This window comes from Balearica regulorum, chromosome 7 (genome assembly GCF_011004875.1).
Source record: "Balearica regulorum gibbericeps isolate bBalReg1 chromosome 7, bBalReg1.pri, whole genome shotgun sequence".
Lineage (NCBI taxonomy): Eukaryota > Metazoa > Chordata > Aves > Gruiformes > Gruidae > Balearica > Balearica regulorum.
Genome location: NC_046190.1, coordinates 4,021,913 through 4,042,152, shown reverse-complemented (window position 1 = coordinate 4,042,152; position 20,240 = coordinate 4,021,913). Strand labels below are relative to the sequence as shown.

At 44.1% G+C, this 20,240-nt stretch overlaps 1 protein-coding gene across 6 annotated transcripts in view; it reads right to left on the bottom strand.

The window, feature by feature from the left end:
- The window catches only part of CTBP2 (C-terminal binding protein 2), a 140,769-nt gene that overhangs the window by 34,163 nt on the left and 86,366 nt on the right, over positions 1-20,240 (bottom strand). The window contains exon 1 of one of the 6 annotated variants that reach the window (XM_010298889.2): positions 9,447-11,157. The exons of the other annotated variants lie outside the window; for them this stretch is intronic. Coding sequence (XP_010297191.2) covers positions 9,447-11,142 — 1,696 coding nt within the window. The 5' untranslated portion in view covers positions 11,143-11,157. Of the gene's footprint in view, positions 1-9,446; positions 11,158-20,240 lie in introns of those variants that run through there. 6 annotated transcript variants of the gene reach the window in all.

Below are 20,240 nucleotides of genomic sequence, written 5' to 3'. Positions count from 1 at the left end.
TTTATAACAGTCAACAAAATGCAATAGTTTATCAATGATTTTTGTAAAGCACCCTCTCTACGGCAGAGCACAGGGGGTCTGTACTTACGAATAATTTTCATCTTCTGAGGTTTGTTTTTTTTTTCTTGAGAGCGTCACAGTGAGCTAGTTGGACTGGCTTATCTGTTCATTAATAACAGCAGAGGCCAGTCTGACACATGGCAGTTTTAAGCTGAGTAAAAAAAAAATGTGGTAACTTGCCTAATCAGAACAAAGATATTACGATTTCATGTAAAACTGAAATATCAGAAATAAAGAAAATAGAAACATTCAACCATATGCACAACTAGAACACTTTCAAATGGCAAATGTCCAAACCAGAACAACAGTTCTTAAGAGACGGCCAGTACTGCACCTCAAAGTCAGGCTGACCATGCCAAAATAACCAAAACCGAAATAGTCAGCATCAGTGCTGATCGGTAATATATTTAAAAACAAGTTGAGCTTTAATAATTCAACAGAATTTAATTTGCTGATAGTAAGAAAGGTGGGTTGTTTTTTTTTTTCCCAAAGCATGACATGGATGGATATCCTCTCTCTGTAAGGTATACCCCAATTTGTAGCAAGTGCTGGGCAGGAGGCCAAACACACACACACACAGAGACACAGACACACACAAAGCCTCGGTGTTCTTCCGATCAGGCCCACAAACCACAGAAACCGAGATCAAGCAAGAAATCCTCTAACAGACTTAACATGCAACACTTGAAACCGAGCAATATGACCGATATTTATTTTACCCGTAAGCCCTCTATTAGAATTTTGTTTCAGAAATTTTCAATTGCAAACTTGCAAGCGTTCACTGGAATTCCTTTTTATGTCTTGCTTCAGACTGTTAATAACAGCTCCAGTGCTAATGACCTAACTCCTGAACGTACAGAGGAAAAACAGCACTTCATGAAATATTGATACACACTTGGAAATTTGACAATTATCTCCAGAGTTCCTTGGTAAAATCTGAAAGCAAATAAATAGCAAACATTTGCTGTACTCATTAAAATACTGAAAAACAGAGAAAGAAACCTACTCATTATCCATTTGACAAATATAACCTATTATTTTTAATAATGCACAGGCATTCAATGCATGAAATTTACAGCTTCTCTTGCTTAAAGAAACCATTGGTTTTGTAGATCTAATTTTAAGAAATGCAATAAAAGTAAGTTATGTGGAGCTGGTTGCTTTTGCAGGAGAGGGTAAAATCCTTCTTCTATTGAAATCAATGGCAAAACTACCATTTTTCAGATGGAAGCACAACTTCACTCACTGCCCCATTTTGGAAGCTGCTTGTCCAGAAAGAAATTCTCTAAAAATTAGGAATATTAATTTTGTTGGCCTTTCTCAGGCAAGCTTCAGAAACAGAAAACTGGAATAAAAAAAGAGCTGATGAGCCAGAGCATGAGGCTGCTAACCTACATGATACACGTCTGTATCTTGCCCATCGTACACCATTGAGATGAGACCCAGGCTCACCCTCTGGCCAGAGCACGGCACGGGAGACGCCACACTGCTGCTCAGGAGCATGTGCTTTCAGGATGAATGGCAAAGTATAGAGAACACCTTCCCTTGCTGAATAAATATGAACCCTAAGAGGAAAACTTCCAATACAGAGCATGACAGGTTGCTCGGCATTGCAGTACTGTGCAATCATTGGTGTTATTACAGTAATTCTGCTTTCTGGATCTTTTAGCCCTGACTGTGGATGAAACAGAACCACAACCTCTGCAAACAAGAATGAAATGGAAATTTAAGATTCTTAAGCCAAATGATTCAGATAGTAAGATAAGAACTTCCACTCTTACTCGGGTCCACTCAACATAAGCAAGAATTCAAAGACCAGAAGCGATTGAGATCAGTAGGAATTGCAACTGCTGGCCAGGTGGGATAACTAAAGCTGTACTTTGGCTTTACTGATTACTTCAGTGTCCCAACAAGGCGGTCCAGAGACAGATAAGCTCTCTGCTGTCCACCTGAATAGTCTCTTTTCTCTCTCATAATACATACTAATCAAGATTCCTTTTATCAACAAAGCAAAATCTATGCACTTGCATGAACTATTGTACTTTTTGAATATTCATTTAAAACTTTATAATAATAAAGCATTCAGAGGAAGGCAGAGAACACAACAAATGACTGCATATGACATTTCCATTCCTGTATTTTTTTCACTCTGCGAGTAACAGTGAGAAACTCCAATCAAAGACTGGACCATCATAAGAAAAGGCTGATAATCTACCGAGTCAGTAAAGGAGTGTGTAGGAGGCAGCTTGAAACCGCTCAGGGATTTGCAGGGTTAGAACAAGCATCAGGGAACATGTTAGGGTTAAGAAGACGAGCAAAGGACTCAAGGGAGCATCGTCAGGTTCTTGCATCCCACCACCCTACCACTCCTGACATGGCTCCTTGGCAGGGAGGTAACCCACCCGGAGATAGTACCTTCACATCTGGAAAATACACACCACATGTTTCAGCAGGACCTCAATTTTGATCTTTTTCTGATTTTTTTTGTTGAAAGCATATCCTAAATAATTACTTAGCGTTGTGTTTGCTGTCTAAGCAAAGTCCCTTCTGCTTATTTACTTGCCGAGTTGGTACGACAGCCTAGGAAATAAATTGCTTGATAACCAAAACAAGTCACTTCTGGCCAACAATGAAGACTCTGCAGAAGTACTGATCCAAATGGATAATGACTGATACACTGATTATATTTTCCAGAATTTTTCTCCCCATTTTCATGTGTATATCTATCTGCATATATAAATAAAACATGAGAATGCCATATTGGCTGTTCATATCAGTATTTACCAAGGATCTCCACTGACTGCAACCTTTCAGGTAAGCCCTGCTAGTTTCCTTCTTACAGTGACAACCTGCTTATCTCTCGGATTACAGAGCCTAAACCACGCTCCGACCGGGGACTATGATGCTTTCAGGAACCGCGGGAACAGTACTGTACTCCAACTCTTCTCCTAGCCTCTCCTTGGCTGCCTCTTCTTCCATGTGCAAGATGCGGTGAGAGGCCGTTTCGCTTGGCCACCCTATGTTTGGTGGTTGAGATGCACCCCCAGAGCCTGGAGTGCTCCCAGGAAGGAATGCCGCAGCAGGGAAGGGACCACAAACCTCCACCACTGACCCCACTGCTGGCAGCGACAGCACTGGCTGTTCAAATGTAGGGCATGCTGCCTGTGCGTGTGGCAGTGGGGCCTGCAGATGCTCTTTTGTAAACAAAAAATGAAATTTATGTATTTATGCCTGGCAAATGAGGCTAGGTCAAGGTCTTCCAAACTACCTGAAACCTGGAGACATCACAATGGGAAACCAAACTGCAGCAGCCTTGCAGGGATGCTGTGGCACACAGAAAGGGGTGTAGGGTGGCCCTGCACAGGCAGGGCTAGGGCCATATTACGTGGTGCCATGGGACCCACGTATTAAGCTGATTGTTGGCCTTGACACCCTTTGCACTGGGCGAGAGGGCGGAGGAAGGAAAGCCAGGTACTAATCCGCTCCATCTGCTCTGGAGTAGCTAATTGGATTGTGAGTGCAGAAGGCAGGGCCCTCGGACAGGGCACTGGCAGTCACGCCGGCCAGGCACAGGCACTCAGAAACCTCCTATTTCTCTGAACAAAGCTGCTCTAGTGCAGAGGGTGAGGGTCCCACCATGCTGCCAAACACAGCTCCGGCCAACCCCTTCCTAGGGATGCAGGCAGTTGCATCGAGGCAGGGCATGGCTGCCCAGCACCTCTCTAATGGAGAGGTGGAACTAACATCACCTTGGAAAATAACATTTGTGACCCCCCCCACAAGTAACATTTCATCTCCAACAAACACTAGAAACAGCAGACAGAAAAGATGAAATATTAGCTTTCTTTACCAAAAGCCAATGGAATACTGCCAATGTCAGGTTTTATTTAGGTGCAGAAGTCAAAAGCTCATCTGCCAGTTGCTATATATAAACCGTACTAATATATGTCCTATGTCTGCAACATTTATTCTAAATCAGTGGCTTAATGATTTTGGTCTTCTGCTTTTTAAGGATTCAGCTCAGCACCTACTTCACTTTTAAAAATAACAGACAATTCAGTTGTGCGGCATTTTCATTAAACTGGTCTGTGGCGTAATGGTATGAGAAAGACATGGAGAAGAAATATAAAAAATGTTTAATAGAAAAATGATCAGAAACCTTTAAATTTTTTTCCCTCTGTGAACACTAAGTTTGTAGCTATGGAAACTACTTATGAGAAAGCTAAAAAAAAGTCAGCAAATATAGTCAGAGAATGATCTGGATATATGAAAGTCCTAACAATGATAGAGAACTACAGACACAGGGTAAAAGGGAAGTGTAAATTGGAGATGACAACACTTGTGCGTCTGACAACATGTTCTCCTCCGACAGGCCAAAATCATTTTTATTGCCATGGCACTAAAGTCAATGAATTGCAACTGGAATGAGTTTGACACTTTATATTGCTTTTGATAAAACCATTATAAAAAGCGTATTTCAACCTTTAAGAAAGTCTTTTAAAACCGTATTCTCTGCAATCAGTGAATTGTGTGCACATACCGGCCAAAATAGTCAATATTTTATCAAGGTAGTTTTCAGCACATCTCTCACACGCTCTGTTCCTCAGCTATTTACCCTACTAATGCAAGCAGTTCTGATGACTTCAATTTTAAGATCCACACACGACACCCATCTGAACCCTCCTCTACCAAACTGAGGCTGGTCAGAGTATGCCCATGCAAGTAATGCCCAGCCGGGTCCTTGTGAGCCTTTCAAAGCCTTTCCCAAACTCACTGTGAGTATTTCCAGCTAATACCTTTGCCATATTGCACATTAATGTCTTGCAAATGGTGCTGGGACCGTCAGGAACAGCAGAGACGCTGGCAAGATACGTCTGCTTATTTCAATCAAGTATTTTTGTACAGAAGTTACATTCCCAGTTAAAATTACTCCATGGCTTTGCCAGTGAATGCAGTGCAGACTTACTTTACCTGGAGTAACGCACTAGCTGGGAATGGCTCCAAGGACTTGCTATGGTCTGTCAGGTCAATGTGCAAATTAAATCAGATTTATTCAGTACACTGAGCTTCCTTTGGTGCTGTTTCAGTCTGGATTGTTAATTGAGCTGCCTTACATGTATACATTGTGATTACATGCTACAGTCTGTACAGAAAACAGTGAAGAAAACCTGAAGTTGATTTCTGAGCTGTCCGCTATATGGTGCGTTGGGCAAAGAATAAACCAACCTCAACAAATGCTCGTGGGATTTATATTGTGTATGAAATATCACCGCTAAACTCTCTCTGCCCATAAAAAGCTATGACAATTTCAATGGGGTATTCTTAAAAGAATGGGAAAATGTCACTCTTTTAACGATCCTTGAACAACCGTCAAGGCTCCTGCTCCTGACTATGCCCTCGGCTCTTTGGGGGCTGCCCACACGAAGAGCTTCAGCCTGCAACTGATGTGCAGTTAACACAATTTTTATCTGTCACAGGGTGGAAAATGCTAGTAAAAAGAATGACAATCAAGTGTTAAACAGTATAAGCAGAGCTGAGCTAATCACAGCAAAAGGCATTTCTAGCTGGGCTCTAAGCTGATAGAAGAGAAGACAAGTCCCCTTCACGCTGGAGAAAACTACTTGTCCAAGGAAGGCAGCTCCCCTTGGCCTGGCTTTCCCCGCTCAGGAAAAGGTCAGGCTTTTAACCAACTCTTACAGCCAAGAAATTTTGCTCCTCCTTCCTTATGATACCTACCTGACTTGCACAGGGCAGCCCTGTTCCTCTTCCCTGTGGGAAGCATCTCCCCTTCTTTCCTATCTTCATATGTAAACCAGGGTTTCAAAAACCATCCAAGACACTTACTTGCAATGAATCACCACTCCTCACTGGAGCTCCCTAAGTCCATCACCAGAAACAGAAATCTGGACAGACTCCTCATCTGGGAGAAGTCTAGGCTAGCTACAAAAATCCAAGACCTCTTAACAGCCAACTGCTTTAAAACTGAAAAAAAAAAAAAGCATACAAAAATATAATCTGAGGACTCTAATAAAAATACTAGCAAACATAACAATTTGAAGATGCAACATTTTGGAGGTGGAGCTCCAATAATCTGATCAGTGGCTGTTAGACGCGGTTTGTCCTTACCGGCTTTGCTGACCTACACTATTTATTTCCCTGCATTACCACCCACTTCAGCACGAGGCTGGCCACAAACCCGCTCTGGCAGCAGACCGCCAGTCGACACGGTTTTGTCGCTCAGACTTTGCAGGGTTTATTTTTCCTGCTTGCCACTGAGATGACTTGGTGCGTTCACTACCTGTGACGCTATGGATGGCGAGGCTGCAGGAGCAGCGAGCTCCGAGGATATTTCTCCCCAGGGAAACCATTCCTGACAGCTTCACGCACAAGGTCGTGATGACGCAGAGAGCGGCAGCTTTGCTAGAACCGTGGTTGGGGAGTTCCTGGGATGCGAAGCCGGCTCAGCTCCGGAGATGTTGCTCTTGGCTCCTGCGCACCGCTCACACTGCCACCACAGCAATGGATTTAGGGTGCTCATTCATACAGTTCTGCGCTTCATACAATTCTGCAATTCCCTGGAAGGGCAATTTATCTAACTTCTTAACAATTATTTAACGAAATGCAAAGAAGTTGCAGCAATAAATCTTGTTGCTGATTTTCCCTTATCTAACCATACCAAAGTGAGGGGCCCATCAGCATGCGGTGCATGCCTGTATCCCTGCCCAGGATGCTGTCTCTACCATCAGCAGCGCTGGGCAGGAGAAGATGTCTCCCTCTCAGAAGCCCTCTGCCCAAACTCCAAGTAAATAGTAGTTGTCCAGAATCCGCATAGAGTGTCAAAGCTCAGCACAAAATCACAAGTTGGGTATCTAGAAACAACTCACTGTAGAAAGATTACAATACATAGTCCAACAAAACTTCAGAAATAACCAAAATGATCTTTTTTAAACCCTTGTTCATATAACAAGCTTCAAAACATCAATAGACTATAATACACATTTTATAACCCTCCGCTGACTGAGAAGACATTAACCTATACTGACAGAAAATATTTGCAGCCATTTAGAGATAGTTTAATACTGAACTTGCTTTCACCTTGCAACTCAAATATCCATAGTCAAAGCTACAGCCAGGAGAAGGTTTGCTGCTCCTAAAAACGCTTCCTGTCTCTTCCTGCTGGCAAAGATGATATTCCAGGATTTAGTTAGGTTTCTGTCATCTGCTCAATGTTTTAAAAACATCTTAACATATTTGTAATATTTGCTTATCACTGTGCGTGTAAGTGTGAACACTCCTTAGCAATGGTTCCTTAAAGAATAATTCCTTGACACAGCTCAAACATCTACAAACCGCCACGCCTTCAATTTTTAATCTGTATCCTTCCATTTGCTGTGTGTCTTACCTTGGCTTCTACTTTTAAAATATAGTTTAACAGGAAGAAAACCTCTCAGGCTATTCGGAAAATAAAAAGGGGAAATAAATAAAAATGAAGACAATTTTACAGGTCCTACTTCAGCTAAACCTTTCAGGGGCTTCAATGAGAAGATAATCTTTCTGTGATTATGGCCAAACCCTCTCGTTGCTTAGCAACACATAATTAAGGAATATGTTTTCAGATCCGCTTTGCAAGCTGGCCATTATCAGATGAAATTACTGGAGCAACAAATGTCATCCTCATGCAAATGAGTTGGTCGTAGGAAAAAAAAAAAGAGGGTTGAGTAGCGAGAAAGAGCTCAGCAGCACAGAAACACTGCTGGCTTCCTCTTGTTGCGCACCGGTAATTCTTTTAAAGGGAAGGGATAATATCTAGATTTTTAGAAAATAGGGTTTGCAGTTTATATACAAGACACATGGAAGGAAGGGTCCATTTCTCATGGTGGAGGAGACTGCTCCCAATGCATGTGCTCTCGCGGTCCTTTGCCCCAGGGCCCTCACGGCATTGGTACCGACCGGCTCAGTCAGACGTACTGCAAATAAATGAACATATTTCTGTTCCCCGCAATACACCAGTTCGCCTTTTTTTTTTTCAGGCTTTGAGAAATTGTTTATTTAAAAATACTGCCTGTATGCACTACTTTCTCATCTAGTCCATGTCAACACTGAACGTTTTGCCTAATATTTAAGCATTTTTTAGAAATCAATACATTATACCAGCTACATAAAGGATGCATAAGCGTGACAGAAACGGCATCTACTTCCTAGCTGTGTAATTATGGTAAGCCAGGGAAAGGGGTGCGCCAAGCGTCTGCATTTTGACAACTTTATCATTTCCACTTACAAAATCATTCTTTATTTAGATTCCTGTGGAATGGCATCACCAGTTTGGCACTGTCTCTATGCCTATAAATGGTATCCTTTTATTAAAGCTTTGTGCGTGTACATTGGTACGGCACATTGTTCGAGACTTGTTTGCATGGGAGTTTGGCTGAACTGCGCAGGGAGAAAATTCCCTGCTCACAGAGTCCCTACCAGGAAAAACATTTCAAGGGATTTCTTTCCCCATTTTTCAAACAAGTCAAGCCACAAATGAATGGATTTGCCAAATTTCCTCATACTTAGCAATGTGGTTTTGGGGGTTAGTTTCTGTCAGGCTCTGAGTGTTATCATCAATGTGCGTCTCCGAAAAGGAGGAGTGGAGCCTGCTCAGCTTACCCAGCTGTACATCGCAGCAGCTAAGGGCCTGAGCACTTCTCGAAGGGGAAGGGAAGATGAGGAGCCACCATTCATTTTTATTATTCCAGTGCTTAATGACAGGCTTTTAGTTTTAAGCACAGACCTATTACTTTAACAGCTATATCACTTCACTTACAGGCATCTCTAGAAGGAAATCAAGGGTTTTATTTTGAATGCCTGATAAAACAGCAAATTAATAATAAGAAAAGACTTAGGTAATGGCCAAAGGTAAGTCGATTCTCAAATAACACCATTAACTATCTGATGAATTTAGTCAAAACAATGCTAACCGCTTCCTCAGAGGAACACATTTGTGCCTGATAACAGCGGTAAAAAGTCAATCTGCAGCAAAACCTGTAGTCCTAATTGCTCAGCCAGTGCAGTATCTAATCTCCCATTCTCTACAAACAACAGGAATGGCAAGATTAACCCTGGAAGCATTATCTGAGATACCGCTCACTTTTAACTGAATTGGCTAAACAAATAAAATATTTGGAATTTAACCGCAAAACAAGAACCAGCATCTTTAGCTCCGCGCAGCCAGCACAGCCCTGCAAAGAAATCCCATTCACCTCCTTTTCTAAATAGGAAAGTGTCTAATATTTAGGCATGAAACCCCAATATATTTGACTGTGGGTTTTTGGGGGGGGTAAAGTAAGCAACAACAAGGCGGTTCTAAACTACCGTATGGGCTAAGACCCTTTGGGAATTACTTGGTTCAGGTGATGCCATGGTGGAGACGATGACGGGGGGCCCCGTGCGCCTGCTGAGCTTCGGGTATGGGGAGAGTTGGGCAGGGAAACCGGGTCCGGTGGGTGCCAGGCTACCGTCCCCTGGTGCTCCGGGCCGGCGGAGGAGCTGTGGGCTGCCGTGTGGGCTGGGTGCTGGTGATGCCGCCGCCGTCCGCTCCCTCTTCATCAGCTCCATGGGCACAGTGTAGGTGGTGGGGTAGGCTGTTTTGGGGCTGGCGTGCGGGTTGGCCGTGGTCATGGGCATGCCGGCAGGAGTAGAGTAGGCGGAGGCTGGACGTGGGTGTGTGTTGCAAGGCAGGGGGGTGTTGTATCCAGAACTGGGGAGGAAGTGCGGCCCCTGAGGAACCCCTGCGGAGGCAGGGTAGGTGGTGGTCTCCAGCAGGTGCTGGGTCGGGGCGCTGGATGGCCGGCGGTGCATCTCTCCCCCTCTCGGGGAGAGTGGCTGCAGCGGAGGCGGGGGCTGCGAGGCGGCCGGGCCATCCGTGGTGGGCCCTGAGCTGAGGGGTACCCCGTAGTCACCCGGGAGCTCGCTGCGGTGGCTGAAGCTGTTGGAGCGGGTCCTGGGGCGCAGCGTCCCGCTCCTCCGCTCCTGCCTCTGCAGCTGCATTTCTGCCTTGTAATTGTGGGCGATGCGGGAGAGCACACGGGCCTGCCCCAGGTTCGGGGCCACGGACTTGATGTCGTTCTCCTCCATCATGGCCAGCAGGTTTGGGGAGTCGAAGCCCTGCTGCAGCAGGGCAGCGAAGGTGCTCTCCGAGACGCCCTCCGCACGCAGCAGCGCCACGAACTCGGGGTCGAAGCTCCTCTTTCCCTCCGGCCCGGGGAAGGCGGGGGGCACTGGTGGGTGGGAAGGGGTCGCCACCGCTGCCTCGTAGCTGTCGTAAGGGCCCTTGGTGCCGGCGCTCTCCCGGCCTGGCCCGTAGCTGCTGCTGGTGCTGCCAGTGGGGTCCACCACCAGGCAGGTGGGGGCGGCCTGCCTGCCCCCCGCCGGCTCAGCTGGCCGCTCTGCCCCATCGCCGTAGGCCTGTCTGCCAGGGAAGGAGGGCGGCTCTGCTGCGTACCGCGGGCCGGAGGGCTCTGCGCTGTACCGTGCCGGGGAGACATCTCTGCCGCGCATACGCTGCCCGTCCAGGGCCAGTTTGGGGTCCCTGTAGAGGCGGGCAGCCTCCGGCGGGGCGGGTGGGCGCCCCAGGGCCTGGTCCCAGGACAGCCGGCTGCCGGGCACCCCGTAGCTGGCCAGCGGCCTGCTCACCACGTGGTCACGGTAGCAGCGGGGGTCCTTGGGTGACCTAGCTGCCAGGGACGGGTCGCTGTAGTAATCCTGGGGTGGCAGGGAGCCCCGGCTTGCCATGGCTGCCTGCCGGTCGCAGTAGGTGAAGTCAGGGACGGAGCCTTTCCTGAGGGGCCCCGGGGCAAAGGCAGCATCCTGGTACGGGTACGCCTCTTGCTTCAGCTCCACGCCGCCCTGCAAGATGATATCGTTCGCTCGCGGTGGCTCATACCAGCCGCCCTCGCCGCCGTAGGTCAGGGAGCTCCTTCGGCCTGGTGGTCTTTGGTACTCGAAGGTGTTCTCACTCTCCCAGTTGCCCTCATACCAGCCGGCAGCGTCCCAGCTCTGCGAGCGGCCGATGTTGGGGTGCTTGCTGGGGATAGGCATCGCCACGAGGCCACTTGCTCCTGCCAAAACGGAGAAGAGGAGAGGTCTTCCTTCTCAGCGCTTCTCCGGCACGCATCAAAACCAGACCATGTTCCACCTGAGCCCTCCTGGGACTTCAAAAACCACCGACTGGCGGTTTTACCTTTCAAAGTGTTGCCTGAATTATTAATTCTTCGAAACCTTAGCAGGCAAAGCATGCAGCAGCCACTGCCGCCCGCTCTCGCTCACGGGAGAGACCCTTCCCGTGCGGTGCAGCCGCAGAAGAGGGCGGCCGCGCGCAGCCCAGATGCTTTATCCTCTGCCGCTGGGGACGGCGCGCGCACATGGACAACTGGCCCAGCAGTGTGTGGGGATTAGGAGCTAAATAAAACCGCTAAAGCCCTCGCTCCATGTGACATCATTTTAGCCCGATGAAATCTCCCGCGCCGACCCAGCCAGCAACCTCAATGCAATTTCTCCCTGGGGAATGATTTATTATTATTTTTTTATGTTAGCTTTTTAACACGCATTTCATCCGTTTCAGTTGTCTCCTTCCTCGTTAGCTCAGGGCTCCTGTCTGCACCAGCGCCCACCAGGAATCGGTAGTGAGATAATGAAATGGCCACACATCCGCTCGTCCACACACAGGCACATGTAAAAATAAAAAAGAAAGCTTCGGTGTCAGCTCAATCTTAATCCACCCTGATGAAATGCTAATCCACTGCACACAGCTAAAGACAAATTAAATGGGAGCAAGCAGGCAAGCCTAAAAAAAGGCCAATGCAAGATACGCAAGAATACAAGAGTGATTAGAAATTAGTTAGGTATCTGTTTAACACTTTATGAATATTGTAATTTGCTTTGGAAATTACATTTTTTGTTGTAGTTTCAAATTAGCTGTACTAACTAGGCTCCACAAGGATTCTTTACATTATTATCATAATATGCAAATCCTTTCATCATCCCAGGACAGAAAATTGTGGAGGTGTAATCTGGAATGTATAATTTTAAGACCCTAGCAGAGGTCACAGAAAAGGAGGGGAGGATCAAAGGATCTAAAGCCTGGTCTTACAAAGCAAAAAGGCATAGTAGACTTTTGCCTATTATCTCCGGCTTCCTTTGGAAAAACTACAGGTTTATGAGATGGGAAAACACTCAGAAACATCAGACAAAACTCAATTTGTATCTAGTGGTATTTCAATATTCATATGGATTAAGATTTTTTTACACTTAAAGTAGGCAAAAAGATTTAGATGGAATCGCACCACAGAAAACTGTTATTTGGGAATGTAAGAAAAATCTCCATAAACAGTCACCATTTTCAGAGGAGATATTAAAATGGCTCCCAAAACCACGTATCTAAATTATCATATGCTGCTCACGCACAAATATTCCTTTTCAAAGAAGAATAGGTCAACCGTTACTTATTTTGCTAACCACTGCGAGTGAAACAACATCCCCCTTCTTTTAATTAAAAAAAAAAAAAAAATCAGAAGGAAATGATTTTGCCTTCCTCTGCTGGGATCACGAATTTCTCCACCTCCAACACATCCCTTCCAGGACGGACCCAGTAAAAGGAGTGACAGTCGCCTTCCCTGGTCTGTTTGCAAGACAGCTTGCACGTTTTTCCTGGCTAATCCACAATAAATGTTTAGTGCACTAGCCATCACATGATAGACTATTGTGCTATTATGATAGCTAAATCACTAATACAGTCTAATGCTTATACTTGCCTATCATACTAATACCTCTGGGCTATATTTCTGACCCAAATACTGACAGGATCTTTGAGTAATCCCGAAATTTCTTTATTGCAGTAAATATTATAAATCCTCTTCAAACATTCTCTCCTCCAATTCCATCCCCAAGAACCACAGTCTTTAAATTATGTTGGATATTACACAGACATGCAAAACATGGGCCCCAAAAGATTATTTATGCAATTCTCAGAGAATATCTGATTGGCATCATATTGAATTAACTAACAAACTTAAGGCACATTGGAAAATTTCTTCTTTTGTGAGAGTCAAAATGGGAAGGCACATTTGTGGCTTATAAATAAAGCAGAGAACATTTTAACAAACAAAAACGTTTTATTACAACAACATTTTGCTAAAGAATAAAATGTATTCCCAACTGGATACAGTGAGATCTGTTCCATTTGCTTGTTCTGAAGCAGGAGAAGAAAAGTACCAAAAACCTATATGAAAAAATAATAAAATCCTGATCTATAGATCAAGGGCATCTTCTACTATCATCTTGAAAAAAATCACTAATGAACATAAGTCACCATGGTAAGCCTTGGTTGACAATGGAAAAAAACATGCCATAGAGAAATGAAATTTCAAAAATGCTGACCTTGAACAACCGCAAGGGAAGTCAGAGGGGAGCTTTGAGCATTTACTACCTCTGAAAAAAACAAAAGCTTTAATAAGCCCTTGGGTCGCATGATGGACTCACAAAAGAGACCTTGCCCAAACCAACAGATCTGTAACTGCTGGCTGTGCCCTGCCCGGCTCCAGTGCACACATGGGTGACAGCAGGACCAGAAAATCCATCTCCAAACTCCCTTCAGGTCAACCACAGGAGCAGCCGCACGCCTGGGCTCCGAAAAGCACCCGTGTGCCATTGCACCAGCCTGCCCTCACACGGGTGCAACCTTGCAGCCCTCGGGCAGAAGGACGTGCTCTTCCCATGCTCGCTTTGCAGGAGCCAGGAAACTTTAACTTCAGAGCTGCTCCTGGGAACACTCATGCATATGGATGATTTATCCCACACATGCTGACCTCAATGGAACAAATTAACTATTTCTGTGCTCCAAGCTAAGCACAGGTAAATGCTTGCAGGACCAGGGACTATAGGACTTGTACTTTTCCCTGCAGCTATGGGGCAGATGTTCGCTTTGGAGGGCTCTGCTGGCCCCTCTTCTTGCTGACCAAGAGGGTCCCTGCAGCTGGTGGGGAAGATGTGCCCAGAAGCCATGGAGTTGGGCAGCCTCCCATGCCACCAGAGCAGCAAAGGAAATGTTACACCCCCAGTGAATCAAGGAATGAATAAGAAATGAATGGAATGAAATATTTATGGATGGGCAGTAAGGGTCTTTCATTTTCCTTTTTTTGGCACTCTTAAAAGCAGCGCATATGCAAATTCCTGTAACTCCGTAGCTATTTCTAAATTCAGACCCAGGCAGCAATGGCCAAGAGAGGACGTGGAGGCACCGGGGCACAACCCAACATAAGCGATCTCACCTGCGCTTCTTGGGAGCGGCGGAGGCACCAGCACCCACATTCCTGACATGAGGGGAAGACGAAGGACTGCAGGACAGGCAGAAAATTTATTCTCCCTTTATCTTTTAATTGTAGAGGTATTTTGGGGAAAAACCAACACACAAAAGAAAAAAAAAAGGCAAAAAAAAAAGTGCTGATCAAGAGATTAAATGCCCTGGTGGTTCAGATCACATGAAAAATGCACAGTTTTGCCTTAATGCCCTGAGGTTCAGTTTACTGTTGATCTAGTACATGGTAAATTTTGCTATGATGCAACAACTACAGAAGTCTACTCTGAAAAAAAGGTAAAATAGAAGAAAGATGGGCCCACTGTTTAAATACCGATTCAAAACTGGATGGCATGAAATCTGGTTCTGGAAAACACAGTGGATATGAAACAAGTATCTTAGTGCTAGAAAATGCTGTTTTCTTCTCATGAGGAGAAAGCCTGTTTTACACATCAAACCTGTGATAAGGAATCAGGATGCTCAATCTGCAACACAACTGTGTAAACAACATTTTTTGGTGTCTGTAGCACTAACTCAGGGGAGGTTGGATGTGAAATTTCATTCACGTTGATCTAAACCATTTCATTTCAAATTATGAAAGCACGTTGCTGGAGAAATTACTGTGTGCAACAAAACAGTACAGATTGGTTTTAGTTTGTTTTTTATTATTTTAAAATACTTTTCAATAACAAGTTTAAATCTTGTTTCTATTGGAAAAAATGATTTTTAATGTAGCAAAATGTTGATGTTTTCTCCCAAATTATTTCCTTCTGGGAGACAGCGGAACTGAAACAACGTAGTGAATATGCCAAATGTCATTTCTGGCAAAAACTGTAAGGTGCACCAGTATTGGAAAGGCAATTTCTCTTTTAAAGGCAAAGGAATCCTACCCCCAGTAGCGAAAAATCCTCTAGAGAACAAATCCACCTCGTGTTAATGGAGAGAGCAGGTATCAGGACACCCAGCCTTTATACTTGGCTCTGCCACTGTCAGTGAGTAAATTGCTTTATTTCTTACTCACAGGTTCCCCTTCCATCAAGAGAGATAGAATAATATACACTTATCACATCAGATGGTGTTAAGATTAATCAGTGTTTGTCATATGTTTTCAGGTGACAAGGTACAAAGCTACCAGTAGGATAAATGCTTTTACCCTCACTGCCTGGGCTTTCAAGGACCGTGTGTGATTGTGCCTAATGATCCCCAAAGCCTTTTCTGAACATCGTCCTCCTACGTTCAGCTTGCAGGACAACGGGGAAGCAGAAATGAGCTGGTGTGAAACTATACTGTGGTATACAATGGATGCTATGGAGAGGAAAAGGAATAGCATGCACCGTAAATGATGCACGTGTGCACGCACAAATTAAAAAAAAAAAATTAGGAGAAGAAAAACAGGAAGAAAATGTTCCAAATCCTTGACAATTACTGCATTTGCTAAAATTTGGCTCTGTAAAAATCTCTCTCGCAGTGGCAATAAGCACTGTGCCTAGATGGACTTTCTAACAGTCTCCTGAAATTAGAGGAGTACAAAGAGAAAATTAGCAGGATTGTGCCCAAATCATTTTCAATAATCAAAGGAACAGAACAGCATCTGAAAGCACTCAGCGCTTGAAGCCATGCCACATGCTTTTACCAATTTCCAAACCAAAAGCATAGATGCTTTGTAAATTCAACAAAACACTCTCAAATACCAACTTGGTGCGTTACAACAAAACACTCTTAAGATCAGCCGATTATTAAACAATCATTGCCTCATGTAACTCTGTATTTTGATGACTTTAAAGCAAAAAACAAAAGCTTACGTCCATTTGTAACTCAACCCCCTGGCGCTGGGATAGAAATGTGCTGTAAGTGTTGGCTCGCATGAGTTACAAGCTACAGGAATGTACGAGCACACGCTGCCTCTAAATGTTACGCACAAACTGGAATCTGTAACTGGGCTCAATTGCCGTTCCCACTGGCTACACACAAATGGGCCCAAGCATATGGAAAATAAAAGGTCAATATCGTATCTAAATGAATGTGGAGGCACAGCAAAGGAGCCTACCTCCCATGCCAAATAAAGCAGACGTTTACTCTCAAAACTGATGACACAGTATCGCAGTGCCTTTCTGAGTAATTTCCCAAGAATCCCCCGAAACCCCACACGTCAACATGAGGAGAGAGGATGCAAAGCCTCTTCCACTCACACCAGCTGGCGTCATGCTGAGAAGGCTCACAGAGGCATTTCACATAATGAAACTACAGTGACCTTTTACTTTATCACTGCGGACCTGACCGCTTGCCTCTCCACTGCTTTTTTTGGGCCGATCTCTGCTGGGAAGGAGTTCGGTGTAGGAGGCAGGCTCCTTCCCACCCTCCTGGCCAGCCAGCGCTGCATCTCAAATCACTGCCACATGCCAGCAACTCTCTGTCTGGAGGCTTTTCACTCATCTTTCGTTGAAGGGTACCCTGCTCCAGCTACCTTGTATTTATGGCAGAATAAGGGATGCGCAGAAGCACCCCGGAGAGGATGTGGTAACCTATCACACCTCATGTTATCCTGCTCCCCTGGCAAAGCCCGGGTGATTTGCCGTCTGGGATGAAAATCAAATTGCAGGTAACAAATGCAGGAAGCTAGCAATCATCTGAAATACACTCGCAGTTAAAAACACGAAGCCCAGCTGTAAAACACACCCTGAGCCACTGGAATGAGCACTACAAGCTCTTGAAACTTCAATCGGAAACAATTTTGCCTTCAAGTATGGGGAGACTAATAAAATTTAGCAGAAACAGCATCGTCACATTCCTGCATCAACAAAGGGATAATAAAAACATCAGATGTATCCCTACACCACAAAACTACACACTTTCAAGGACTACAAAATAAAAATCAATCTGGATGCTGAATGGCAGCCCAAAAGCCAGGAGACAAGGTTCACTGGGCACATCCCTCAACTATTTGCAAAGATCTAATCTACGAATGCTCTTAAAAATAATCCTCTAGAAATCACATCAAGCACCTTGTCTCCAAAACTGGGTATTAGACTTTGAGGTCAAATCTCATCATTTTTAATAAGAATTCAGGATCAAGATTTAAATAGCATGTGTAATGAAAAGCATGGGAATTAGATCTGTCCCAGAAAGCAGTAGAGAAATCCATTGTTAAATGAATATATATTGTAATTCTGAACTCTGCCATGCATGTCTGGGCTTTGCATAAAAAATAATTAATTACTAGATTGTAACACGGTCCTGAGGAGATAAACATTCTAGGGTTCAGGGTGTCTCTCTGCCTTACTTCCCCTGATGATGCCAACAGCTTGAAGCATGTACTTCCCTGGCAGACCTAACACAGATAAAAACCAGAACTAAAACCAAACCGAAACAGGAGGAAATATTACTTTAGCTAAAAACACTTATTATGCATTGCTTTTTCAAAAGATTGGCATTTTGTATTATTGTATTGCAATAATCAAATACAAATATTAAATGTGGAGGGACCACATCTGCAGGTACGTCCTACTGGGGTCCCTCACCATCCACGGGGACAGTTATGGGGGGCGGCTGCTCCCCGATGGGGATGACGCGAGGCTGAAGCTGCCAGCCCCGCGTCTTGCTTAGGTTCATCTGCTGATTCAACCGAGTACCTGTTACCGTTAGCAGGCAGTGACACTGTTTGCTCTCAAAAATGGATGTCAATTGATAACTATACGCTATTTTGTGAACTAAAGCTGTTTATTAGGAAGTTTTGAGGTGCTAGATGGCAGCAGAGAGTGGGTTTTTTTAAATACTAAAAAAATCTAAAATGAGACAAACCAAACTAATAGTGTTAAGCTAACGGGCTATATAAACTGTAAGAAACAATCAATGCCATTTAATTTTAAGGCAACAAAAATGCACAACCAGTTCTAGAAAACTTGCTCTTTGAAGAAAGCTCTCAGATATAAAAGACATAATTAAAACCTTCACTGTTTTGGCACTTCGATCCATTACATCTGTTTGTGAATACCAAAAAATATAAAAGAAAAGTTGTGTAATGTGTTTCTCTGCAGCTTTATTTTAGTATAGCCAGATGTCCTACTCCTGTCAAAATATTTACTAGTAAATATTCAGTAAAGTCAGAATCAAACCTAAAAGTTTGGTTCAGATCCAAGCGTCATCAGTCCTTGAAAGATTCTAACTTGGGAGTTAAATACGAGTTTTTTCTGGTATGTTGAGGGAAAATCCATCCTGTTCTCATCTGTCCCCAAGGACCGATCATTTCCCATCACATATTTGGAAGAGGTAAAGCAGCCAACTTCCACCCCCTGGATTCTGGAGGCGGCTTCTGCGGCGCTCCCAAACTCCGGAGCTCAGGAACAGGCGACAGGGCTGCCCCGAGGCCGCCACTCCAACAGCCCCTTAACGTGGCTTCTCGTTGCACAGTCTGGGGATATTATCATTTTTCTGAGTAATCTTTAAATGCGGGAGAGGATTTAGAGTAAGGAGAAAAAAAACAGATATGATGACAACACGTTAATCCATAAGCCAGTTAATTTGAATGGGAAATGTGGTAAGGATGAAAATTAAGTTGATGGTATTGAAGTCATCAGCTGTAATTGTTTCTTAATTAATGACATGAAGTTATAAAGCGTGTTACATGGAACCTCTTAAGGCTGGGGAAGATGGAAAAATACAAGGCAGAATTAAGAGTTAGACTCGTATTAAGTTACCATAAATGTGGGCTTAAATGCAAGGAGAACACACAACAGGAGCATTTTTTCCTATTTCTGTGCATATAGCACTCAAGTCTGCGGGAAAGGGCAGCTCTCCTTCTTGCAATAGCTTGAGTCACGTATCTATTACAAAAAAGTTGCATACCAACTTAATGAAATTTTTGTCTGTAACCTTATCTAAATGTGTCTTACTCTTTACCAGATGCCTGGGGGATTTTGTCAGGCTGGCTTCATATCTGGCTCAAGTCCTACATCTTGTCATGCATATCCCCCTATGGCATGTCACGGGAGATAGACTGCATGTAAGTCAATGTATAGAAAAAAATGTACACAGAACTGGAAGACTACTTGAGTAGCCTATGTCTCCATGCTGGAAGGACAACAGCATACCTGCAGACAGGAGCTATGCAGTACCTCTGGCAGAAAGCAGAAGTAGTCCACTCAGAAATACAGGGAGTTCTTGATTCAGCACAGCAAAAGGGTTGAAAATCAAGGTCAATAAGCTTGAATAAGGTCTGTGAACCCACTGAAGTTGCTTGAACTCTCTTCGTGCATAGGTTTCTGTCCAGTTTTTTTTTAAAATCTTAAAATTTTAACAAAACCTATTAATGACAAGTAATTCCCAAACCAGCTATGCCTCTGTCAGCGACTGGGTAATGAAGAGCACTGCTGGATGGCATTCTTTTCTCTGCCCACATTGATAAAATGATATGCAAACCAGCTTTCATGTGAATGTGAAGTGATTTTTTGAAACCTCCGTAAAGAACTTCATATGGACTCTCAGAAGAGCAAAACATTAGGAGCAGCCAGATAGATCTTCTGTTACCGTAAATCAGCACAGGGTGCAACAGTGGAGGATATGACAAGCTAACTTTGCCTTTTCTCTAGGCAAAATGTGGTAAGCAACCCCTCCTTAAAAGCCTGATGGCTTATGTGCTTTGAGGCGGAAACTTAAAAAAAATATAAAAAGCTTTATTGTGGGGGGGAAATCCTTGCACTGTGTTTTATATTCATGGAACAAAGAAACTCAAATCCACTAGGAAAGAAAAGGTCTATATTTATTCTAAATAAGTCACTTTTACTCAGGACAAGCAGTTTCTTCCACACTTGATATCATCTTTAACTCATTGTTTCTCATCAAATGACTA